Source organism: Cyphellophora europaea (assembly GCF_000365145.1).
Source record: "Cyphellophora europaea CBS 101466 unplaced genomic scaffold supercont1.4, whole genome shotgun sequence".
In the NCBI taxonomy this organism is placed as follows: domain Eukaryota; kingdom Fungi; phylum Ascomycota; class Eurotiomycetes; order Chaetothyriales; family Cyphellophoraceae; genus Cyphellophora; species Cyphellophora europaea.
This window is the reverse complement of record NW_008481810.1, coordinates 1,582,979-1,607,070: the sequence shown is the minus strand read 5'-3', so window position 1 is coordinate 1,607,070 and position 24,092 is coordinate 1,582,979. Positions and strand designations below refer to the sequence as shown.

The 24,092-nt window shown below is 54.0% G+C and overlaps 10 protein-coding genes across 10 annotated transcripts; 5 read left to right on the top strand and 5 right to left on the bottom strand.

The window, feature by feature from the left end:
• Window positions 1-1,529: 1,529 nt before the first annotated feature.
• HMPREF1541_04839 (uncharacterized protein) lies at window positions 1,530-2,723 on the top strand (the record flags this gene model as incomplete). The annotated part of the gene is made up of 1 exon (XM_008719183.1): window positions 1,530-2,723. One exon carries the CDS (start codon window positions 1,530-1,532, stop codon window positions 2,721-2,723), a length of 1,194 nt encoding a protein of 397 aa, XP_008717405.1.
• Window positions 2,724-4,807: 2,084 nt separating this feature from the next.
• Window positions 4,808-5,849, bottom strand: HMPREF1541_04838 (uncharacterized protein; the record flags this gene model as incomplete). Its single annotated transcript, XM_008719182.1, has 2 exons — window positions 4,808-5,658; window positions 5,705-5,849. 2 exons carry the CDS (start codon window positions 5,847-5,849, stop codon window positions 4,808-4,810), a joined length of 996 nt encoding a protein of 331 aa, XP_008717404.1.
• A 669-nt stretch (window positions 5,850-6,518) lies between these two features.
• HMPREF1541_04837 (uncharacterized protein) lies at window positions 6,519-7,755 on the top strand (the record flags this gene model as incomplete). Its single annotated transcript, XM_008719181.1, has 4 exons — window positions 6,519-6,808; window positions 6,859-7,435; window positions 7,489-7,498; window positions 7,553-7,755. 4 exons carry the CDS (start codon window positions 6,519-6,521, stop codon window positions 7,753-7,755), a joined length of 1,080 nt encoding a protein of 359 aa, XP_008717403.1.
• Window positions 7,756-8,323: 568 nt separating this feature from the next.
• On the bottom strand, window positions 8,324-8,746 carry HMPREF1541_04836 (uncharacterized protein; the record flags this gene model as incomplete). The annotated part of the gene is made up of 2 exons (XM_008719180.1): window positions 8,324-8,649; window positions 8,695-8,746. The coding sequence occupies 2 exons, from the start codon at window positions 8,744-8,746 to the stop codon at window positions 8,324-8,326; spliced, it is 378 nt and encodes a 125-aa protein (XP_008717402.1).
• A 385-nt stretch (window positions 8,747-9,131) lies between these two features.
• Window positions 9,132-9,701, top strand: HMPREF1541_04835 (uncharacterized protein; the record flags this gene model as incomplete). Its single annotated transcript, XM_008719179.1, has 3 exons — window positions 9,132-9,171; window positions 9,233-9,476; window positions 9,530-9,701. 3 exons carry the CDS (start codon window positions 9,132-9,134, stop codon window positions 9,699-9,701), a joined length of 456 nt encoding a protein of 151 aa, XP_008717401.1.
• Window positions 9,702-10,552: 851 nt separating this feature from the next.
• On the top strand, window positions 10,553-11,771 carry HMPREF1541_04834 (malate dehydrogenase, NAD-dependent; the record flags this gene model as incomplete). The annotated part of the gene is made up of 5 exons (XM_008719178.1): window positions 10,553-10,597; window positions 10,641-10,754; window positions 10,807-10,927; window positions 10,977-11,584; window positions 11,634-11,771. 5 exons carry the CDS (start codon window positions 10,553-10,555, stop codon window positions 11,769-11,771), a joined length of 1,026 nt encoding a protein of 341 aa, XP_008717400.1.
• A 285-nt stretch (window positions 11,772-12,056) lies between these two features.
• Window positions 12,057-12,755, bottom strand: HMPREF1541_04833 (uncharacterized protein; the record flags this gene model as incomplete). The annotated part of the gene is made up of 2 exons (XM_008719177.1): window positions 12,057-12,278; window positions 12,330-12,755. 2 exons carry the CDS (start codon window positions 12,753-12,755, stop codon window positions 12,057-12,059), a joined length of 648 nt encoding a protein of 215 aa, XP_008717399.1.
• Window positions 12,756-13,070: 315 nt separating this feature from the next.
• HMPREF1541_04832 (uncharacterized protein) lies at window positions 13,071-14,457 on the top strand (the record flags this gene model as incomplete). Its single annotated transcript, XM_008719176.1, has 2 exons — window positions 13,071-13,407; window positions 13,454-14,457. 2 exons carry the CDS (start codon window positions 13,071-13,073, stop codon window positions 14,455-14,457), a joined length of 1,341 nt encoding a protein of 446 aa, XP_008717398.1.
• A 380-nt stretch (window positions 14,458-14,837) lies between these two features.
• On the bottom strand, window positions 14,838-17,372 carry HMPREF1541_04831 (uncharacterized protein; the record flags this gene model as incomplete). The annotated part of the gene is made up of 1 exon (XM_008719175.1): window positions 14,838-17,372. The coding sequence occupies one exon, from the start codon at window positions 17,370-17,372 to the stop codon at window positions 14,838-14,840; it is 2,535 nt and encodes an 844-aa protein (XP_008717397.1).
• Window positions 17,373-18,044: 672 nt separating this feature from the next.
• Window positions 18,045-23,107, bottom strand: HMPREF1541_04830 (uncharacterized protein; the record flags this gene model as incomplete). Its single annotated transcript, XM_008719174.1, has 3 exons — window positions 18,045-18,241; window positions 18,289-22,564; window positions 22,616-23,107. The coding sequence occupies 3 exons, from the start codon at window positions 23,105-23,107 to the stop codon at window positions 18,045-18,047; spliced, it is 4,965 nt and encodes a 1,654-aa protein (XP_008717396.1).
• Between the last annotated feature and the right edge of the window lie 985 nt (window positions 23,108-24,092).

Genomic DNA, 24,092 nt, shown 5'->3' with positions numbered 1-24,092 from the left:
TTTCTTTTGGGGCCGCTCGCCCTAGCGGTAGCAATTCTGGTCCCCCACGAACAATTACGCCCCTGCTAGCTACCATGGGCGAGTCGGCAGTCGGGTATACATGGAAAAGGCTCGACAACATGGACAATAAAACTCTGGCTTGCAGTCCTGTACGGCGAACAACTTTTTCCGCACGCTTTGTCGGGCAGCTGCCTTTATCATGCGATCCGAACAGCGGTCATCGATAGCGTTGCTCTACGGACGGAAAGGAGATAGTATCAAGGTACGTCTCTGCAAGGTTCAGTCCATGCGACGCTGCCGGCCGCAATTTTCAGATCGTTCGTCACTGAACAGAAGAAGCGACGCTTCCGAGAACTCAAAGAGGAAGCCGCCCTCCACTCAGAACTGGGGCCGAAAGGTGTTTACCCAATAGCAGCACCATTCAGGGCCACTGTGGCCACCGTAGAAGGCGGCTAGAAAGAACATAGCGGCTGACTAGAAGCTCGCTAGAATACCGCCAGAAGGAAGTGGATGGATGAGACAGGTCCATCAGGGTGTACTATCCTATTGAGGCAAGGCTCATAAGCAGGAAGGAGGCCAAGCGGCGCGAGTTGCAAGAACGTGATGCTCATGGCCGCCTTTTTGCTCTTGTCCTCTTGAGTCCATCCCACTCCACCACGTCCAGCCTCCCACTCACCTACAAGGATGCTGGTGATGTGAGCTGCTGGGCCGTCTGACCACTGGTTGCTGGCCGCTGTCTCGACAACCTTCAGCCGGCCTTCGTCTCGGGTGCTCCTTCACTTCGATATTCGAGCATACATGAAAATTTTTTAATTGCATCAGCTTTTGGACCCTGCACCCCTCCAATACGAAGTGTTACGATTGAGGCATTTCCTCGCGATAAGCGATACCTTGTGAAGACTTTCTGATGGCCCGCCTCGAGGCGGATACGGCACCCTGGAGTGCCGTCGGGGGTACACTGAAGACGACCTCACGGAGCGGGAGGCCCCGACGGAAGTTTCGGGCATTGGTTCGCGCTCATTGATCCACGATGACTCTCGTCACTAGTGTCTTCGACCCCTGCTCACGACAACTGGGCAGGCTAGTCCAAAGCTCCCCACGCAGCGCCCACGCTAGCGTCACCAATCTGGGTTGCATGTACCCTGGTCCGGCCTGGGATACATATCCCCTCTACTCCCACGTCCGCATGCCTAGGAAGGTATCCGATCACTACAAGCTGAACGGATCACACTCTTGCTGTATACTCTACCACTTCCTGTTCTATCTTTCTCAGGCGTTCCTTCTTGCAACCCATTGCTGCTTCCGAGACTTCTAAATCCTTTGTCCCTCGCCCACAAGGAGCTCAGCCACGCACATGCTGCCTCTGGATACCCCGTAGCGCCATCTGTCTGACACAGTTCGCGCTAGTCGCCGACTGCAGCGCGTCTCGAGCCACATCCCGGGCCTGATCTTCCGGTGATGAGCTATTCGGACCATCCGCCTTTTACCCCTACACACCAATATCATCGACCCAGGCACGCTCCGACAGGATGTCGTACCGCCCCTCAAACAACCAGATTGTTGAGTGGCATATGCAACAGCTGCGGAATTGGATGATACCAACCTCGATGCCAATGTCCGGCCCACCTACTTCGCAGCCTGCCTTGACGTCCGCCGACCAGCCTGTTCAACCACTGTCCTATGTTGCTAGCAATCCACAGTTCGACTACTACAACTACGAGGCCACCAGATTCAACTCGGTAGTTCACCCGCCCATGAACCTGACTCGGGCTCATACCTTCGCTGACTATAGCGACTTCGACTACACTCCCATGACCCCGGCATCGGCCACGGGTGTCGAAGACATGTCCGTCTTCGACGAATACGAGGTTGCCTCCTGCTATTCGGAAACGCCCTCTTCCTTCGTCTCCAGTGATATCACCGACCGTTCGGGCTACGACAGTGTTTTCTCTGCAAGCACCACTCGGCATACACCGTCAGTTACCTCGCAGCCGGCCCCCCAGTTGATGCAACAGCAGCCTTCCTCCGAGGTCGACGCCCTTATGCGAGCCATCCAACCTACCTCAACCTCTCCTCCAGCCTCCGCCCCGATGGATACCCTCTCGCCACCTTCCGCCCCAACTCCAGCGCTTGCTACTCCTCTTACGCCTACATCTATCGCCAATGCGAGCGGCGGTAAGCCTAAAAAGCACATCTGTCCCTATACATCCTGCCTGAAATCCTTCTCCCAGCCAACTCACCTCAAGATACACCTCCGTTCACATACTGGCGAGAAGCCTTACACCTGCTCCATTTCGAGCTGTCGGCAGACTTTCAGTCAGCTCGGCAACCTTCGCACCCATGAGCGGCGCCACATTGGACAGCGCCCGAACCGCAAGCGCTCCTCCTCAGATCCTGGCTCGCGGGGCAAACGGTACGAGTGCATTCTTGATAACTGCCGTGTGCGGAGCCACGACGCCGCTAGCGGACGAGAGATGATTCAGGGCAAGGTATTTACGCAGCTGGGCAATTTGAAGGCGCACATGAACAAGTTCCACAAAGAGACGCTGGCACGGCTGAGCGACCAGTTTGCCGAACACGAGGAAGGGGACACGGAGTTGAAGGCATACTTCTCCGGCCTGTTCAAGAACAGCAACAAAGGCATTAAAGGCCGTGGCAAAGGCCGAAAGGTCGAGGTTGTTGTAGGAAGGCCAGCATTCGACACAGGCAGCGGCATATCTTGAATGGCAGCGAGGGGGGCGGAAGCCGCTAGTTGCGAAAGCGATGCATTCGCATGAGAGCAAGAAGTCGAAGGGACTGAACCCCCTGATTCAGTCACGAAAATCTACACACCGCCTGGCATGACCAGCATCTGCCGCACGAGCGGACGGAGCGACCAAGTGGCTCGAGTTGAAGGCTCTACCTACTTCTACCGTGGGCAACAGAGAGCAGGAGGATATCGAGTCGATGCACGCCAGCAAGGATGTGCAGGAGCAATGGCCTTACCCAGCAGAAAACGTCTGAGGCAAGGCACGGAGCCCGCAAAGAAGCGTGGCTACCAGAACAGCTCCAGGAGGAAAGGAAACATTTTGCTCGCAAACAAGCTGAAGCAGTACCCGCTGCGGTGCAGGAGCGCACCAGTGGGACGAGCGAGTGAGAACGACGACACGAGACGACTTTCTTATGTTTCTGCACCCATGTCGATTCCGGAACTGGATGGAGCGTTTCTCAAAGACGGGAGTTTCGAAGCACCAAGATTGACTACAACAATACTACCTAAACTAACAACATCGTAACACATACCTTGGGAGGTTATCTGTACATTAGCTGTTTATTGTTGAATATTTTTATACGGATCTACCATATAGCGTCTGTCGTTACCGAAAGCAAGCGATATATACCATTTTACAGCGGTCAGCCACAAGGGTTGCGGCACCACGAGATTGTACTCTATATCGGAGTAACAAATAACGATATCAGGAAAACGATGAGATTATGTTAGATAAGAGGCAATGTTTGTTTTTTCTGGTCTACTGCAGCATTGTCCTGGGTTGCTCTGCTCTCTCCTCCCGGTCGGCACCGGCCAGACTGGTGTTGGTGCAAGTGACCCACATCACGCGGTATCTTGGTATATACTCGTTTGGGGGTAGATACTGAAAGCACTGCTAGACTGACTTATGGAGGCTCAGCCCTTGACTCGTCAGCCCTTGCTTAGCCATCAAGCAGTCTGGCATTTGTCCACCCTATCAAGGATATTTTCTTTTGAGCTGTAGAGCTGCAGGAGCCCGAAGTCGCTGGAGGCGCTATGTAGGGGCCGGATTCAATGGAGCCTGGGCCAGCGCGCGGCCCCCTCCTCTCGCTTCCTTCTGCCGAATTACGAAAGTATTGGTTGGCCGGCGTCCAGTTATCTGCAGAGCCGCGCTCACGCGTCCGCTTTTGACAGCTCCACACACAAACTTGGGCGACGTTTCTAGACAAGGTCTTGTGGTGTCCTGTTCTCGCGTGCACACGAGGCATCGCTAGATCGGCACAGGGTACTCCGTAAGTACCTTGGTTCGTGGAATTGGAACTAACGAGACGGATGCGAATTCTACAGACTACGGAGACTCGCTCGGATATTTTATCTGCCATGTGTCAAGAGTGACAGTCTGTATAATAGTGTGGTTTGGCCACGGAGATCACAGCACGACCAGGACTATATTCTGCTAGGCCCCGAACCCAGCCCTGCCGCCAGGAGCGGTGGCGGGTACCAAAAGAAAGATTGGGAAAATCTCGAGAAGTGGAGAGGAGGTTGCATTTGATTCTGTGATGGCTACTGCAGCAGTAGCCGAGATACTGCAACCTTGTTGACAGAGCGGATCGTCCTGGCATTGATCACCACTGCACATGTGAACTTTCACCGTCTTTGCGAAGATCGCCTTGTCACACCTTCCGGAATGCCTCGACAGATTTGCTATGCCTGTACGCGAAATTTGGCTGCCGGCCATAGTCTCAAAGTCTGTTCTTGAATTGTGGAGGTGGCGACGAGGTCGAGCCGTTGCCTTCGGGCCTCACACCGCAAGCATGCATAGTCTGACTTGTGGTGAGTAGAAGGTTTCGTAGGGCGGATCAAGGCCGCGGATAGGGGCGGATATGGCCAGTTGGAGTGGCGAGGCTGGGGTTCGGGCGATTCCGACCGGGGGAGTTTCTTGGAACAAGGGCTGGCAGCCTCGGCATCGCGACAGCGACAACCGATGTTCATCTTTCATGTTTCACATGTCGGGTAGTTTAGGGGCGTCACCGATGATGATCGTGCACATGAGTACCCTCCAGGGTTCGGGCTGACACGCTATTGTCTCAAGGCCTGTTCGCCGGGACTGCTGTCTCTGTTCCATAGCAGGGGCAGTCCCCACTTCACGTTTTCATAGACCAGGAAGGTAATGCAGGTACTGGGGACCACACGAAGCAAGTTCGGAAACATACCCTTGTAGAAGCCTAATGCGCCTTCGTTTCGCCAAACGGTTCGGATCAGTGCTCTGACGCTCAAGTTTGGCTGAGCTGGTGATTCTGCGCCGCGCAAGTTCTGAGTCTGCATACGCGCTCGCAAGACCTGATGCGGGTAGGTGATGGTGCCAGCCCAGAGCTTGGACAGAGTTGAATTCATGATGGTATCCATGTTCGAAAGTTGCCCAGATCCACCCTGGGCCTCTCGGCGGTCGCGACGCCACTTGTTGAGCTTTTCGTAGGCCATGAAATACAGTGAGCCGTGAGAGACTCCGGCTAGTGTGGGTGTTAGTCCGTGAAAGTAGCCTCTCGGTCCCTCCTTTCGCAAAATGGAACGCAGGCCAGCAATGAGGCCAGGGTATGCTCCTGCTTCAGTGGCCGAAGTCGAGAGCATTCGCGTCTTGACAACCCAAATGGGATTCGTGATGACCGCAGCCAGTGCCCCAGAGCCCGTCGATGCGACGAGATAGTCCACAGACGTAAGGTCCTGGCTTGAAGTGTAACCGCGATAGGTTCTGACCATATCTTTGGCTTGCCCGTACCACAAGAAATACAAAGCCCAGCCGGCAGAATTGCCAATAAGGTTGACGCTCAGTCCTCGGTATAGAGCAGCAAGTCTAGTGGGGCCTTCGTTCCGCCAAACATCTCGAAGAACCGTTCTGGAGGAGTTGAGTAGTGGGTGGGCAGAAGTATCGACTATTAAAGAGTCAGGATTGGTTAATACCTGCAACAGGAAACGTACCTTGGAGTCGAGTCTTGATGATATCCAGAGGGTGCAACAAGAGCGTCGCGACGCATCCAGCAGACAGACCGGCGGTTGTCTCCACGATAGAAGGGTTCAAGCGGTGCCGCCGGTTGCCAGAGGAGGCGGAGATGGGTACAGACATCGAGACTTGCTGGGGACCGCTTAACGAACACAATAACGACTGTACGTGCAGATGCCCAAATCCAATAACATGTTGCAGAGCAGTCTACGCGGCAAGTATCCTGCAGAACATCGAAGGGCAGGTCTGGACACCCTCGACTTTTCGATAACGTCTTCGAACCTCAAGTTTAGATGACGACTGCGAACAATTAACAATTCGTCGGGAACTTTTCCCCGACTTCCGATTACCCTAACCCTAATCAGATGGCGGCCAGGGCGCATCGCAATCAAAATGAGCCCACGCCGCAGGGTGCCTTTCCGGGCGCGTGGTCTGCGCCGTAGAAATTGTCCCTGCAGCAGGGCGCGAATGTGATAGGCGAGCACCAATGCTTAGCTGGCCAAGTATCGGCTGTTGAGCCAATCGCTGGGCATTACTGGAACAGCTCATTCCGTGGAGTGCTCTGTTCTCCACCTCGAACTACCTTTTTTCGTCGGGGATGCGCTCTACCGATTTCACGCCACCGAGTCTGTTCCCTCACAAAATCGCATGCGCCCCGTCCTTGCTTTCTGGACGCTCAACTGCCACTGATCCCTGACCGGCTCCTGTCATACCACAGTCGGAGAACGGACACAGAAGCGCGTACAGTGTTCAGCCTCCGCTCCGGCACAGTGTGCCTCCTATTTGCCTGCCATGGATATCGTTCTGGAGCTATTCGATACTTTCCTCTTCGATCCTGTCTATGCCACCGTCCTGCCCGCGAACTCCACGTCACCTGTCGCTCAGTATGTCAAGTCCGTTGCGACCGCAACTTTCTCCAGCGTGCGTGAGGGCAGCACAGGCGCACCCCAACAACCACAGCAGTGGGTGTACGAGCCCTCGACCCGCTTCTTCAGTGTCCAGCCATACCATTGGGCTTATGAGAGCAGTTTGCCCAGAGACAACATCTACAGACAATTTCTGACGCTGTTTCTGATCACCTGGTACGGCTTCTGACTTCCACGCAAACTAGAGTTCCTGCTAACACATCTAGGATCTTCGGCAATGTGCTCTATTTTGTGTGCTCCGGCTTGTCATACTGGCTGGTGTTCGACAAGAGCGCTTTCCAGCACCCCAAATTCCTCAAAGATCAAGTGAAGCTGGAGATCCGTCAAGCTCTGTGGGGCATGTCTGGTATGGCCTTTCTCACGGCCCCGTGCTTTCTGCTGGACGTCCGAGGCTACGCGAAGTTGTACGACCATCCTGACGAGGCGCCCTTCTGGCTCTACAACTTCCTGCAGTTCCCCTTTTTCCTCCTCTTCACCGACATGTGTATCTACTTCCTCCACCGCGGTCTTCATCACCCAGCAGTCTACAAATGGCTGCATAAACCTCATCATAAGTGGATTATGCCTACGCCTTTCGCCTCCCACGCGTTCCACCCGCTGGATGGCTTCATTCAGTCAATCCCCTACCATCTGTACCCATTCCTCTTTCCCCTCCAGAAATTTGCCTACGTTGGACTCTTCGTGGTCGTCAATATCTGGACAGTCATGATCCACGATGGCGAATACCTAGCCGACTCTCCAGTCCTGAACGGTGCAGCTTGTCATACCATGCATCATCTCTATGTAAGTGCGCCCTCTATTTGTCAGAGGGAGTGGCCGGCTAATTCGTTCTCTAGTTCAACTACAGTTCGTGCTCTGATACCTGCCTGCACTTGTCTCTTGTTACTAACCAGGGAACAGATTACGGTCAGTATACTACTTTGTGGGACAGACTGGGCGGCAGCTACCGTCGACCCAACGAGGAGCTCTTCCGCCGCGAGACCAAGATGGGGCAGAAGGAGTGGCAGCGCCAGGCTAAGGAGATGGAGAACGTCCTCAAGGAGGTCGAGGGCGACGATGACCGGTCATATGAAGCACAGAAGATCGCCAAGAAGGTGACTTAAGCTGGGCTTTTGTGGTATTCACTCAGTCCACAGCGTGAAATCTGTTCGGTTTGGCGAGCGTTCAACGCTCCATCGCTAGGCCATGAGCAGCCTCGCATGCGCTATGACGACGGATATGTGAGATATCCTATCACTTTTGATTTCCCTGGGGCGTTCAGCGGCATTATCTGGGCGTTGATGGTTCGATATGTGAATAGATACGAGGAAGCAACTCCGCGTTGGATCGGTTGCACATTGGTCCACCATCATGCATTGAGGGAACGATTAGCTCCACGGAGCATCCAGATTGTAACCTAGTCAAGCTCTCAATGAGATTCATGATGAACACTTCCGGTATCAATCTCCCTCCAAGATGGCCTTGTGAGATCTACAGGTCCGATTTAAGCATTCAATCAGGCACATTGCCCTTTCACCGTATACATGGCGATTCTCAGAACATTAGGCGACGAAGGAAGTTCTCACGCCCCCTGCCCTTGACCGCTCGCAGATCCAAAACCTCACAGGAAACGCCTCGCTCTTTTCAATCAAGAAACCTTCACCCTCTCATCGTAACTTTCACACGCGTAGCCTATGAAAAACTAACAAACTTCGGATCTCTTGGAACTCCATCACTGCCAATTCCCGCTTTCTTGAACGACTGCTCCATGTAAACCCTGCGGGCTTCATCAAAGCCAATACCGCGGATCTTCATAAGACGCTGCACTTCACGTTTGCTCTTGGGATCCAAACCTTGCCGGCTATCGCCCTCGGTAATATTTGAGCTGAGATCGAAGTCAGCTGAGGTAAAGCCGCCCTCGACATCGCCCATGAATGTTGTCGGAAGGCGGCTATACATGGCATCTTGCATCCGCGAAGGAAGGTAGGCGGTCCAGCGTTCCCGTGTCAGGTAGAGTACTGAGGATGTTAGTCGAGTCAACACCATAAAGCCGGTGCCTTTACCTGTCCCGAGGATGAGCGAGAGGAGAATGAAACTGAATAGGATGTATGCCATGGTGAGAGTGGCAGCTGCGGGAACGGTCGGATGTGATGGCAGAGAGCGAGCGTTCAATCAATGATCTTCAGAGATCCCGCTCGGATGGGCTGTGGAATTGCTGCGTTGCATGAAGCAACCTCCTGCCGATATCAGAGGCTCAAGTGAACGAAGAGTGACGCCTAGCGGCGGTGCTCGGTCAGACAAGGTGAGGCACGCTCGGCGTTCGAACACAAGCGGGAGGCATTGCGCATCTCGGCACCCGGACCCGTCTAACACCCGCTGGGCAAAGGCTTGGCAATATTTGTGGGTCCCGCACCGTAGTCTCGCTGCCTCGCAGTCGCAAGTCCTAGAAATTCGCTACAGCATCGAGGTCCTTTTCCACCCGCGAGCACAGCCAGCCAAAATGTCTAACGTCTCTGCTGATCTCCTCTGGGAGGTTGTCCGTAAGCCCCCACCAAAACCCGACCGCTACGAAAGTGACTCGTACTAAAAGAGGAATAACAGGAAGCAACAATGCCTTCCTAGTCAAGCGCAAGAACGCTGGTGGCGTGCAGTTCTCGCGCGATCCCTTCAACCTGACCAACAAGCATTCAAAGAAGTACGCCGGTTTTGTCAGCGACAAGGCTGTTTCGGTGCAGCCCAACGAGAAGGGCGGCGTCACTCTCCAGACCAAGAAGAGCAGCGGTACCAACAAGCCGGCTTCAAGCTTCAACACTCACGCTTATGGCAAAGGCACGACCAACCGCAAGTAAGGAAAATTTCCCGGACTGAGTAAGTTTGAGGTGCTGACGAGTTGCACAGGACCTACTCGAACATCTCCAACAGTGTTGGCAAGAACTCTTACCGCTCTGATCTGAACCTCCATGCCGTTCAGCGTTCCTCCGCCCTAAAAGACAGCCAGCGGCCGAAGAAGGATGCCCCCGCGAAGAAGCCCCGTGGCTATAAGGCTCTCAAGGCCGAGACTGCGGCTTGATTGAGCGGTTGTGGAAGGGAGGATGGGCGTCCACCATGGTCAGAGTCCAATAGAGACTTCATGATCGGTAGCATCTGAGGCGTTAATGCTATCACGACAAATACCACTGGTTCAATGAAAAGACTCGTTGATACTCATGCTGACCTTGTCCTCCGTACAAAAGTCTGAGGATCAGTGTCAACCACGTTTCCAGGGAGCCGTTGCAGTGGAAGTGATAGCTGACAGCTGCGGCTCGACATGGTTTCTGTAGCTGTTCCAATGCTGAAACTGACTACGTTCGATCGTCTCACAGTCGTGTTTCTGGTGACCTCTGAGTTGTGAGTTCCTGAACATGATCCCAGGCAGCTCAACGATGGCAACATAGCAGACAGCCCGCCCTCCGTATTGCGCCGAAAGAGCTCTATCTAACTAGGTAACGTCAGCATGGAAAAAGAGAGCTTGACCCGGGAAATACTCTATGTCTACCACAGGGAATGGATCACTCTACGGGTGTTGCCGGCGGACCAGAGGCGAAACTGCACCAGAAGGTCAGGGCTCCGGATCTGCGACGCGGGGCACGGTGCCTTGCCAAGGGCCGTCGATTCACTGCTGGCTCCCCCACTACGCCCATCGGCCCGCCTTCATCTGGACACCGCAGTCTTGAAAAGTTGTAGACACTCTTTCATTTCGCGTAACTTCTGTGCAATTCATCCACGTTCACAAGTTTCCTTCCACATTGGTTTTAATCATCACCCAGGCAACACAACAATTTCAGAACTTCACAGTGAGTCGTCTCCGAACGTTGTGAAGACTATATCAAGACGGTTGTGAAGCTAACAGAAGCTGCGTAGCAACAACCCTACACCGTCAAGATGGTCAAGGCTGCGGTTCTCGGCGCTTCTGGTGGCATTGGCCAGGTAAAGATCAATCCTGACCTTGTTGGGATTCGGCTAACTTCAGCAGCCTCTCTCCCTCCTCTGCAAGATCTCCCCCCTCATTGATGAGCTCACCCTCTTCGATGTTGTCAACACTCCTGGCGTTGCCGCCGATCTCTCCCACATTTCATCCGTTGCCGTAAGGTCATAGCAAGAGACTGGGCCGGTCAAGAACGCTGACAACCGCATAGAAGATCACTGGTCATGTTGCTGCCAAGGGTGACTTCGCTGGCAAGACCCAGGAGACTGAGGATGCTAAGAAGGCTGCTCTCACCGGTGTTGACATTGCCATCATCCCCGCTGGCGTTCCCCGTAAGACATACCCTCAGATTTCCGCCTCAGAGAGCTAAACAGATCCCAGGCAAGCCCGGCATGACCCGTGATGACCTCTTCAAGACCAACGCCGGCATCGTTCAAGGTCTAATCGAGGCCATCGCCAAGTATTCTCCCGATGCGTACATCTTGGTCATCTCCAACCCCGTCAACTCGACCGTCCCCATTGCCGCCGAGGTTCTGACCAAGGCTGGTGTCTTCAACCCCAAGAAGCTCTTCGGTGTCACCACCCTCGATGTGGTCCGGGCTGAGACCTTCGTTGGTGAGATCTCTGGTGCAAAGGAACCTGCGAAGACCACGATCCCCGTCGTTGGTGGCCACTCTGGCAGCACCATTGTGCCCCTCTTCAGCCAGGCCAAGCCTGCTGTCGATATCCCTGCTGACAAGCTCGACGCTCTCGTCAACCGTGTCCAGTTCGGTGGCGATGAGGTCGTGAAGGCCAAGGACGGCGCCGGCTCCGCGACTCTTTCTATGGCATACGCTGGCTTCCGCTTCGCCGAAGCTCTTCTCAAGGCCAAGAAGGGCGAGAAGAACGTTGTCGAGCCTGCTTTCGTCTACCTCCCCGGTGTTCCTGGTGGCGAGGAGATTCAGAAGGCCACCGGTGTCGACTACTTCTCCGTCCCCATTGAGCTCGGCGTAAGTCTCTCTTAATCCGTTCAACAAACCTCCACTAACCACCCTTTAGCCCAACGGTGTCGAGAAGGCCATCAACATCCTTCCTAAAGCCAACGACTATGAGAAGAAGCTGCTCGACGAGGCCATCAAGGGGCTCAAGGGCAACATCGAGTCTGGCGTCAACTTCGTCAAGAGCCCTCCCAGCTAGATATGAAGCGATTTCTCACAAGATAGGCCTGCCCAGCAGTGTCATATCGTAGCTTGATGGAGCACAGTCAGTCGGAGTGGGAACAAGTCGTCCACGCCCAGAATTCAGAACGACCATGACAAGTATGAGTGATGAGGCATCTTATGCATCCATGAGCATGGTTCGTAGATCTCTAGATCACCCATCGGAGGCGTTAAATGTCATGAAAACATTGACCTCCAGCGCTGTTGACGCGACGATCGTAATTTTTGGCCGTTTGTTCAATGAAATCTGAATAGCATAACGTCAAGGTTTGGCCTGTGCCGTTTTGATTTGAAAGGTTGCAGCCGGCAGGTCCTGGGTTTCCGCTTGTACTGTCGCTGTTACGCCCAAGCTGGCTAACGCCCCACGAATAATGCCACAAGGAAAGATCAGATGTGGCTGCGCACGATGAACGGCTTCCGCCGCGCTGACCATGCTCATCCTGGAAAATGGCCTGAATTTGCTGTCCGTCAGAACAAACACTCCCTGTCCCCGATTAGCAACCATAGATTTCCCGTGGTACTGCGATTAACTCACCCTGTGATTCGTCTTGAGGTTGTCAATCTGCTTCTTGAACACCACCATCCATAAGTCTTTGCAAAGAAATTTGATAACATCCAGCTGATCTGTAATCCGGGGTCTATCCCTCGAGAAGCGCTCGCTCAATCCCAGCCCGACTCGGTAGCCCAAGCTCTCCAGCCTGTAATACATTGTCTCCTTGAACAGCTCTGTCTCTGGTTGCCCGTCGCCTGCAATGACCGTTCCTGCCCCGCCAGTCGTTGAGGCAGCATTTGTATTCTTGGTTGATCTGTTCGCGAAACTTGGTCGATCGAGGGAGGCTTCATACTCGCGTGCCATGCGCTCGGCCAGCGGAACCAATTCGATGAGGAGCAAATCGAAGCAGGATATGTTCACATAGGATCCTGCAGGATCAAGGCCGACATCGCCAGTCGTTTGCGCCATGTCTTTCGTCCCCCCAGGACTCACAGGTCCCGCTGTGGAAATTCAACGCGATCCTGTGGTGTGTCGAGATGTTCGTCGCATGTTCAGCATGCAGAGTATGACCGCAAGGTTTTCTTCTAACGCTATCGCTTCAATGCGATTGACGGCAGCATGTTGACCTCGTTAACGAAGGCAGCATCAAATGAAGAGTGGAAAGCCGCAGTTGAAGCCACGTCCATCGCCAAGTCTCTCTGATCCACTCCGAGCCTTATCCCGACTCCGCGTCCCCCGTCTTTCTTCCTCGATAGCCATATAGAACCATGAGCGTTGTTCAAAATGCTTAGCGGGATCTTGCTCTTCAATCAGAAGGGCGAGAACCTCATTTTCCGGGCCTTTCGACCCGATTGTCGGCCGCGGCTGGCAGACATCTTCCGAATACAAGTCATCTCTAATGCCCAAGTCCGCTCTCCCATACTCACTCTTGGCTCGACGACGTTCAGTCATGTCAAGCACGAGAATATCTATGTCACCGCCGTGACCAAGAGCAACGCCAACGCCGCCATTGTTTTCGAGTTCCTTTACCGCTTCATCGCCTTAGGAAAGGGCTACTTCAATAAATTCGACGAGGATGCTGTCAAGAACAACTTCGTGCTCATTTACGAGTTACTAGATGGTGATTGCAGAAGTCGGAATGAATCCCCCACAGCTAACCTGTGCAGAAATTCTCGACTTCGGCTACCCCCAGAACACCGATGTCGATGTTCTCAAAATGTACATCACTCCCGACAACCTCTCCTCCGCCATCCGCTCGGTCTCGGCGCCTGCAACCGACACCTCTCGCATCACCATGCAAGCGACCGGCGCACAGTCCTGGCGGCGCGGTGACATCAAGTACCGTAAAAACGAGGCTTTCGTCGACGTGATCGAGGACGTCAACCTTCTCATGTCCGCCACGGGCACCGTGCTCCGCGCGGACGTGACGGGCCAGATCGTCATGCGTGCCTACCTCACCGGCACGCCCGAGTGCAAATTCGGCCTCAACGACCAATTGCTCGTCGGCTCCGTAACGCAAGACGGCGTCGACGTCGGGCCCGTTGGCAACGCCGACGGCAGACGCAAAGCAACCCGGGCAGCCGCCGGCTCCGTCACCCTCGAGGACTGCCAGTTCCACCAGTGCGTGCAACTGACCAAGTTCGACACGGACCGCACCATCTCCTTTGTGCCACCCGACGGCGAGTTCGAACTGATGCGCTACCGGGCCACGGAGAACGTCAACCTGCCCTTCAAAGTGCACGCGATCGTGCGCGAAGTCGGTACCACCAAAGTCGAGTACTCGATCGCCGTCAAGGCCAACTACGGCTCCAAGCTCTTCGCCACCAACGTCGTGGTGCGCATCCCCACGCCCCTCAACACCGCCAAGATCACCGAGCGCACCACCCAAGGCAAAGCCAAGTACGAGCCGGAAAGCAACTGCATCGTGTGGAAGATTGCCCGCTTTGTGGGCGGCAGCGAATTCGTGCTCAGCGCCGAGGCGCAGCTGACCACCATGACCCACCAGAAGGCCTGGAGTCGGCCGCCGCTGAGCATGACGTTTAGCCTGCTCATGTTCACGAGCAGCGGCCTGTTGGTGCGGTACTTGAAAGTGTTTGAAAAGGGCAACTATAGCAGTGTCAAGTGGGTGCGGTACATGACAAGGGCAGGCAGTTATGAGATCCGGTTCTAAAAAGAAAACTACACGAGTCCGCAATGGGAGGAGGTTACGCGATCAAAGCAGCTGCCCAGGTGGTCGCCATCTTTCTAGAAATCAATGAGAGCGGTCAGCCAAAATTCGTGACTTCTGCTGTTGGGTTTAGGAGGTGACTGTCGTGTCGTCAATACCACACGTCAAGTCAAGTAACCAAGTCAATAGTCACTGCAATGAGGCGTCCATGTCTTTGAAAGTTCTTATTTACACAAAACAAGCCACAGTGGGCGGGGTATCTCAACATTGATCAAAAATCAGAAGAACAAAAACCAAAGGCTCGACGCCTTGGGCGTCGGTGGCGGCGGCATCGTCGTCGTCGTCTCGTAAACATTCCCCTTCTTCTCCTCTTTCCTCCCCTCTCACGAACCCATCGGCAACAGCGCCCCATTCACCAACTCTGCCACGATCCTCTCCCGCTGCACGCTCGCCAATGCTGGGCCAAAGGCCTTCTTGGGCTCGTGGCCCAGCATCAGCGAGCGCGCGTTGGTGACCGTAAACACCCCGCAGTCGTCCATGTTGGCCTGTTGGCCACTCTCCCCCTTGACCATCCTCCACTCGCTTTCCACAAAGTCTTCTCCTAGCTCCATCTTCACCCATTTCATCACCTCCGCCATCTTGGCGGTGCCACTCCCATTCAAGGAGTCGTAGTATGTGATTGTTCTGTCGACCCCGGAGACAACGCACAACGTCCAGTGGGAGCTCGAGTTGATTGGGATGTAAACGTTGTGCATGTTCAGGAGGTTCTTGCCGCCAATTCTGGCGCGCTTTGCCCAGCGCTGTAGAAACTGGGGGCCTTTGCCCGGTGTGACGAGATTGGTGTAGAAGAAGGAATTAAATGCGTGGTGGGTGATTGTTCCAAACTTCCCACCTCCGAGATGATTCTGGCCATGAGCTGCGACGATGCTGAGATATGAATTGATGGTCTCGTCGTTCAGCCAAGCACTCTGGCCACCAGTTGGGAGAACTCGTGCAAAATCACCGGCCTTCAAAGTGCTGGTGCCGTGCTCGAGTGCGTGTTGCGCCTTATCTTGCCATTCGGCAGACAGGGCGGAGATTTTGAACTGTTCAGCGGCTCTGCGAACACGCTCCTGCTTCTCTTGAATTGTTTCGATGATCTTGCCCTTGGTCTTGCTGTGTCTGGGCGTCTTGACAGGTGTGCCGCTCTTCTTTGATACGGGGGATCTGACTTCTTCGGTCTTGGTTTCCTCGTCCTTTGACTGCTTCCTATGCCTGAGAGAGCGCCGTGCTGCATGGCTAGCATCATATCTAGCCTTCTCTTCATCGTAGTCATCAACAGTGGTTTCATCATCGTCCCATCCTCCTGGAATCTTAGCCACTCCGCTTGATGAAATGCGGGATGGAGGCGCTTTCTGTGCTACCTTAGGGGTGATAGATGATGAACCAACGGCGTCGTCTGCTGATGCGATGTGGAATAATCGTAAAGTCGTAGTGAATTCGGTGGTGGAAGAAGAAGAAGTTTCTGATCCAGCGGTGCTAGGGCGTCGAGGAAGCTCTGGCTCGGTGGGAGAGACAATCTGCTGGTCCGCATTCTGGGATCCGGAAGGGTCCGAGGAACTGGGCAAGTTTTCAAGACTGCTGGTGGATGTGGGATAGCTTGATATCTGTTTGTGAGCGTCTCTCTTGAATGCGAGAGGGGTTTCGAGGGGACTGAAGTCGCAAGTAGACGAGATGTCGGTGGTGTCGGTAACAGACTTTCTCTTGGTCTGCGAATGGTCGGGAGTTCTAGGGCTATCATAAGAGATATCCATGAGGTCATCGTCCGAGCGTGCTGTGCCGGTGGGCGGTGTCTCCTCGGTTTGGGCAGTGGAGGGTGGAACCGATGCCTTCGAATTGTTCAATTCACCGTTTATGGCGAGACTGTTCTGCGATTGTTCTTTTGCGTGCGTCTTTGCTGCAGCTCTCTCGGAGCGGATTCTCTTTTCGGCTTCCCATCTCGCAACCGCTCTGGAGGCAACGCCTGAGCCACTGAACATTCGTTCTTTTGTATAGCGAACCTTGCGGGCCTGCTCGAGTGCTAGAGACATCGGGCTGGCAGGGCTATCATGGCTGTGAGCCTGTATGGGCTTTGGTGGGGATTTGGGAACTGCCTTTGCAAGCTCTCTCTGTAGTTGATCACCATGCTCGGTGTGATCTTCTTCCCATGGGCTGTCGAAGGGCACATCCATGAAAGGATTGTTCTCGTACTTTGCTCGCCATAATTTGGCTTCAATGGAACGTTCTCTGTACATTTCGGCCTGTCTCGCTAACTCGGCGTCTTTCATGAGTTTAGTCTTGAAAGTGTGTGGGTAGCGTCCGGTGTCAACCATCTCGTAGACAGCGGAGCTGCCTTCGTACGTCTGTACCCAATCCTGGCGGGCGAGTGGAATCGGATTATTTTCTGTGCGAAGCTTGCTAAATCGTGGAGAGTCGTAGCCGTCAACGCGATGGTACGGGACGCCGGATGCGGTCCAAGCACGAGGTTGCCGTGGGTTGCGGCGGTTGTAGGCTCGGATGACAGAAACCGAGCTATGGGCTGCAAAATTGGCGGTGAGTTTCACTGAGTAGATCGTGCTTCTGGCTGCAAGGCGAGCTGCAGTCTTGGTCGTGTGTGATACTGCGCGCGCTCCCAGTCGAGCAGCGCCAGATCCGATGGAGGTTGCGACTTTTGCGGATTTTGCGCCTGCACGGCCAATTCCGCGACAAACTCGCTTTGCTTTCGGAAGGAAGGCGTCCGGTTCGGCAGGTCGGCGAAAGACGGGCGGCGGAAATTCGAGAGGCCAACCGCCCGGAAGGTAGTTGAGAGGGTAGGGACTGGGCGACTGAGGAGGAGTGGTAGGAAGCCAGTCCATAGGATCCGGAGGAGGACCATGATGATTCTTGAAGGGCCACCACATGGCGGCGGCGGCAAAGTGGGGGCTGGGGAATGTCAATGAGTCGTTGGAGATGCGCAAGGCAAGGCCAGGCCGGGTTCGGATAGGTGTGCAGAGTGGAGAGGAAAGTGCCAGGGTTGAAGCTGACAGGGGTGGTCGAGCCAATTGTTGTTGTGACCGAAAACAAAACTTCCGAGGCTTGGCACTGGCCGCGTCTGTTATCACTTCAGTCGCCACCACGTCAACTAGCATAGGCCATCTGCACGACCACTGCACGCACTCGATCAGACTCCTCCAGAGACCAATATACATCTTTTTAGGCGCCGCTGGGAACGCTAGGATGTTTCAGAAGAACTTGTGTGACTCTAAGGAGCTACTGGGATCGAACGAGTGGGTACCGTTCGTGTTCACCACTCTCGGTACCACGACCATGAGCCAGGGCAAGGTCGAACGTAGACACGGATACGAAGGCCACTGCAGGTTGAAGTGCTGTCCGCAGAGTTATCTCTACCTACTACGTATGTCTCGATGCACAGTAATGGCCTCCATCGCCCTCATTTTGGCGCTCCGAGTCAGATTTGACCTGCAGCTCCCTGTCTATCCCCATCTTACAACGATGTGTTGCAGGCGTACAAGCCAGAATAATTGTACAAAGCCGCCTTCCGATTACGACCAACACCTTCCAATGACCACTGATTAGTCTGCCCCACCGCCCATGCCCAGGTCACCTTCAGCATCGATAATTGCGAGACGCTGCTTCGCTGTCTTCGCCTTCTTGCTCTTACCAGCGCCTCCCCGTGGGCCTCTCTTCGTCGTAGTAGGAGGCTCAGCCGTGCTAACTGGCGTAGCTGCGCCCGAAGCCTTCGCAGATGCATCTTCGAAATGTCCTTCGCCTATGCCATTGTTAGTATCAGGCAAACAATGTGTGGTGAAGCCTTACCCTCATGGTACATGTCATCCAAACTCATCTCCCCCTTTCGCTTCTTTCTTGCTTCAGCCGCCGCTGCCTTCTTGCTCTTCTTCTTGCCCTCCTCCTCGGGCTTTTCTGCCGCTTCTTTGGCCTTCTGTTCGAGCATCGCCGCCTGGTCATCATCGGCAAGCCACATAGCGATGTCTTTGGTGCGGTTCTCGCGTCGGTCGCGGGTGTTGAAGTCGACGCCACCACCATCACCGCCCGTAATGACGACGCGCTGGACTTCTTCCTTTTGCATGGCACGCTTGCGGATACGCTCTTCAATCGTGCCGCGGGTGATTAGGCGATAGACTGTAACTTGCTTGGTTTGGCCAAGACGATGAGCACGATCCATGGCTTGTGAATCGATCGTCGGGTTCCAGTCCGAGTCATAGAAAATGACAGTATCCGCGGACGTCAAATTGATACCAAGACCACCGGCTCTAGTGGAAAGTAGGAAGATGAAGATCTCAGGGCGCGTCTGGAAGTCGTGCACAGTATCCCGACGGTCCTCTAGCTTGGTGCTGCCGTCAAGTCTGCAGTACTTGTAGTTGCGGTAGGTCAGGTATTCCTCCATCAGATCGATCATGCGCGTCATTTGGAAGTAGAGCAATACACGATGACCGCCGTTCTTGAGTTCGTGGAGGAGCTGGTCGAGTTTGGCCAGCTTACCGCAATCAGTGACGAAGCGGCGCATGGAGGGCACACTGATGTTGGTCCAGCGAGCCTTGTTGGAGGCTGGTGCCGGGAGCAAGCCAGCGACGGGCGCTGACGCAGGATCAACATCCTTCTCCAGCAGGCGTTGCTCGTCTCCATCCTCCAGAGGAAAGAGAGTGTTGCGGACAGGAGTATTGAACATCGTTAGCGAACGCTCATTCGCCGAGTTCTGATCAAAGCAGCTGATCTCGATCGGTGGGGCCGTGACCTTGACCCGCGCAGCCGGCTCCAGGACGTTAAGCCCATCGTTTTCCATGGCTTGCTTGGACACGTTACAGAGGCGACTAAGGGGAGAGTTTGGGTCCAGCTCAGTCAAAATCTTACGCCTTTCGTTGCCTGTGATATTGAACATGGCGTGAGCAGGCACAGGGTTGTCTTCGCTGTCCTCATGAACCAGTAGATTGCGCCGAGCTCCCGATCGCTGCTTCACGGCGCGCTCGAACAAGCCATTGGTTCCAGCCACGGCAGCCTCGGAGTAAGAGGTGTCGGCGAAGCGGAGGAAGGCAAAGGCCCCATTGCTATCATTTGATGCTTTAATGTAATCCGGTGACCAGATCCGCATCATGTGCCCAAGAGCATCATTCCTGAATCCGGCACGTTCGAAACCAGCGCGGGGATTGTTGGGACCAGCCATGTCTAAGCGGCCGATATCGTTGCAGAGGATCCGGGGAAGGTCAAGCTGGACGGGATTGCGTACCGAATAAGCAAATTGTATATAGTAGCCTTCTCGCAGAAACGAGGCTGTTTCGGCGTAGTTCGACCAGGAGTGAGGCGAACTGACATCGGCTCTCTCGAACAGGTCGGGATGATTGCACACCTTGCGAAACTGCATGACCAGGTTCATCAACGTAGCAGTGTCTTGATCGTCGCCCATTGTGGCCTTTTCAATCAGATCCATGATGCTGATTTTGCTGCGTAAGTTGGCATACATTGCTCGCTGACGATAGGTGAGATCACAGAAAACATCCTTCTCAACCTTGTCTCCGAGTTCTTTTTGGACGTGGGCCTTGACACGGCGCAGCATGAAGGGCTTGAGAATCATGTGCAGACGCTTGAGTTGATCCTGATTGAGCTTGGTGTTGCTTTGAGCATGGCTTTCAATATCCTTAGAGAACCAGTCGCTGAACTCATCGTGCGAGTCGAAGAGCGTTGGCATGATGAAATGCAACAGCGCCCACAATTCTTGCATGTTGTTCTGAATGGGCGTACCAGTGAGGAGCAGTCGGTTACGGCAATGGAAGCCCAGCAGAGTCTTCCAACGTGAGCTGCTTGATGATTTGATGGCTTGAGCTTCGTCAAGGACCATGTATTGCCAACGAATCTTTTGGAAATATTGAGCGTCCTGCACCACCAACTGGTACGAAGTGACCAGGACATGAAATTCAGAATCCTTGTTGTAGGTGATATGTTTCCTATCCCAGAACTTGCGCAGGATCTTACGATCCTTTGCGTTGCCCCAGTATGGTAAGACTTTGATTGACGGCACGAATCTGGTGATCTCTTGCTGCCAATTGTGCAATGTTGATGCTGGCGCAATCACAAGGAAAGGCCCCCAGACATTGTGCTGTTCAGCAAGGTACCCCATGACAGATATTGATTGCACTGTCTTGCCGAGACCCATCTCGTCAGCTAAGATGCCGTTGATGCCCTGTTCGTACAAATTGACAAGCCAGTTGAGACCCTTGAGCTGGTATTCCTTCAATTGAGCCTGCAGCATCTTTGGTTGGGCGACTTGCACATCGCCGGCCATGGTTGGGTTCTGAAAGTTCAGGTCGCTGTTGTCGAAAGCGGCCATCTGGTTCTCGCCATCGAAGGCCTTCGCTCTGTCCTGAGCATCTTGAACAGCGCTCTGTGCGTTGGCCATGGCAGCTTGACGGAGAGCACTGTCGTCCTCTGCATCGAAGTCGAGGTCTTCAAAGTTGGTGACTCGAGTCTTCCCAGTCAGATCGGCAACAGAGTCGGGAAGATTGACGGTATGGGCGTTCGCGGCTCCAGACTCGATCTTCTTCGTAGAAGCAGCAACATCTGGATCATTGGTCGAGTTCTCGATTTCGTCTGTTTTGATCTTTCTCCCAATGAAATGGGAGTACAACTCAGTCTGTGAGATTAAGAAGTTCAGCTTCCTCTTCTGACGGTTGGCTTCCCGGTCAGCTTCAGCCTTCTTAGCATCTTCAATTTCCTTCCGCTCGGCCATGCGACGGAGATCACGTTCTTCTCGCTCGTTGCGTTTCCAGAAGGACATCATCTCTCTCATGACACGTTTGGCTCGCGCTTGAGTATCCTTCATGCTTTTGTTGGTACGCTCTTGCCATTTGCGAGCTTGTTTACTTGCCAGAATGGCGGTCTTCCGCATGTTTTCCTGGCGTGTCTGCAGCGAAGTCTGCTTGATACGATAGACCTTTGGCATGTCTTTGCGTGCCATATCGCGAATGATCTGCTCGTATATTTGGTTGTAGCCCTTGGATTCATAGTTGACAGATGCGACGAGCCCAGCTTGGTCCTTTGAACGCTTTGACTTCAACTCCTTTCGATCTTCATCTCTGGGAGCAATTGAGAGCATTGAGTCCCTCTCCATCGCAGCGTAGGCTGCTTCGGCAGCGTCTTTCTCCGCCTGCTTCTTTTCCTTGGATTTCTTTAGTCGTACACTAGGCCCAGTGCCTTGCTTAGCACGTTTCTTGGGAGGCTCTTCTGGCTCAGGAGTGCCAATTGCGAAAGTCGATGTCATGCCGCCCTCGTAGTTGTGTGCCATATGAGGAATATCGAGACCTTCCGGCAGGCCATTGTTGGCTTCGGCAACTTTGCGCAATTTCTGGCTCGAAGCATCAATCTGCTCCATGATTTTAGCGACCTCTTCAGGGTTTCCTTCAGTGTCGAGGGAGCTCTTGAGTTCAGCCATACGGTCGGCTTCATTTCGCATTTGTTGCTCTCTGCGGCGCTTTCGTTGCATATCCTTCTTCCTTTCTTTCTCGCTCTGGTGATCACGCTCAGCGATCTCAGCACGCGCATCGTCCAGGTAGCGAACACGGAACCGAGCGCCTGCAGCATCATTGATACCGTTGAAGTTCTTGTTCAAGTTATCGAGCGCTTGCACACGGCGACGTTTGCGCTGATTGCCGTCAACCTCCGCCAGTTGTTGCTTACGCTTTTCATCTTTCTTTCGGTAGAGAGTGCGCTGTTCCACGAAGTCACCTCCCTCCAGATTGCTCGCTTCATCGATGTTCTCGTAGGCTTTAGTGATCCTTGCGCTCTCGTGTGAGGTGGGTAATCGGCGAGGTTTCGGTACAATGATAGGGGCTACCGGAGACGTAGATGCCTCCTCGACAGAAGGCACCTTGCCAAAGCCATTGGTGGCGGGTATCATTGTGGTATGCTGAGCGGGAGGTTGCACCTGAAAAGAATCTTGCTTTTCGGTCATAGGCGCTTCGAGTTTCGAAGGTGTCAGCGGTTTCGGTGGTATTTTGGCTTCGATGGGTTTGGGCGGAGAGGTGTCGTTGCTAGAAGGGCCCAAGATGCTAGCGAACGACATTGGATTGCTCGCTCTTGTTGTCTGGGAAGTAGTCAGTCTATCGTGCACATTGAAGAAATGTCAAACTGCGACACTTACGTCCTTTGATTGTGGCCTCGACTCAGGTTGATGATAATCTTGGGTTACACCATTCTGTATAGGCTGCTGTTCCCTAGCTGGCGACTGCAGCACAGAGCCAGATCGACTTGATGGATGGGCATGAGTAGGAGGAGCGCCATCGTACTGCGCCATCGGCTGGCCTGAGTACTGTCCAGAATAAGATCTTTGCAGAGGATAAGGAGGACTCGAGACGATGGAGTAGTTCGAGCCGTTGGGTGGCGGTGGAGGGCCCGTAGGTGAGGGTAGACCTGATGCGAGTGATGTTGGTCTTACCAAGTGTGGACTTTGCACCAGGGTTGCCGGCGTGAACGGGGGTGGCGTCTGCAGAAGGTGCTGCGATGGCGGCACTGATTGATGGTAATCGTGATTGGGATAGGGCGGACGATTCGGGTGAGTTGGTGAGTAAGGAGGGTAGGGGCGGGTTGCCTGCGTAGGCGACGCCGCAGGTGGGTATGATCCAGACATTTCTTAGGCCTGCGACGTGTCGCGACGGCAACTTTCAATTGAGTCTGGCAGACCGCGTTTGTCGATGGCAGCGCGACTATCCCTATCTACCTTGTGCGCTTATTTCTCACTCACTCTTCCATTCTTTTGCGTTGATCGCGCCGCTAGTACTCGGTCAAGTGCAGCCAGTGTGTCGAATAGGCCGGCGATGATCCGAGTAGTTCAGGCAGTCGAAGCGGCGCGGGCACTGATCCTGCGGGAAAGGTGGTGAGGCTCTGCCCTTGTCTGCAGGCAAGCAATTGGACTCGAGTCGGTTTACAGGTGCTTGTGGATCAAGGGGCAGGCATCGTTTCTTTGAGTGCTGCGAATAGTACAATTAAACGCGTAGTCCGACGAAGTAGCGAAGTGACTTATGACGATGAGAGGGATAGGTGGATGAAGGAATTATGGGAACGGGTCTGATTGATGATGGGACAGAGACTTCAGTGATCACAACTTGGATGCAAGGCCTTGCCCAGCTGGAGGTCCTTCAGATCATTGCGATTTCCCCGTTCCATCCGCGGCGCAGATGAAGCATATTAGGGGGGTTCTGCATTCTATGTATACTATGGAGGCAGATCTGCTGCTGCCATTAGAGGAAACCCTGGTTCTCATCAAGGAACTAGCTAATGTGATATACATTTCTTCACAGCTGAATTGATGCTCTACATTTGATGGTGACTTTGGTGTTGGAGGTCTGTTGGGAAATTGGTAATGGGCCCGGCAAAGCAAGGAGCAAGTGCCACCGAGCAGCGGCTTTGTCTGGGTGCCCTCAGCGTACCCAAAACTCTGGCCGCATATCGATGCTAGAATTGCGGATCCAGCCCTCGCCAACCTGAATGAGGGGCCAAGTCCACTACCGATCGTTCCAACCAGCCGAGCCAGCCTCCATAATGGCTCACAGCACCATCAGTGCCAGACACCACCTCAACTTAGGCGCTTCATCAGCGTTGCTGGTGGGCGGATC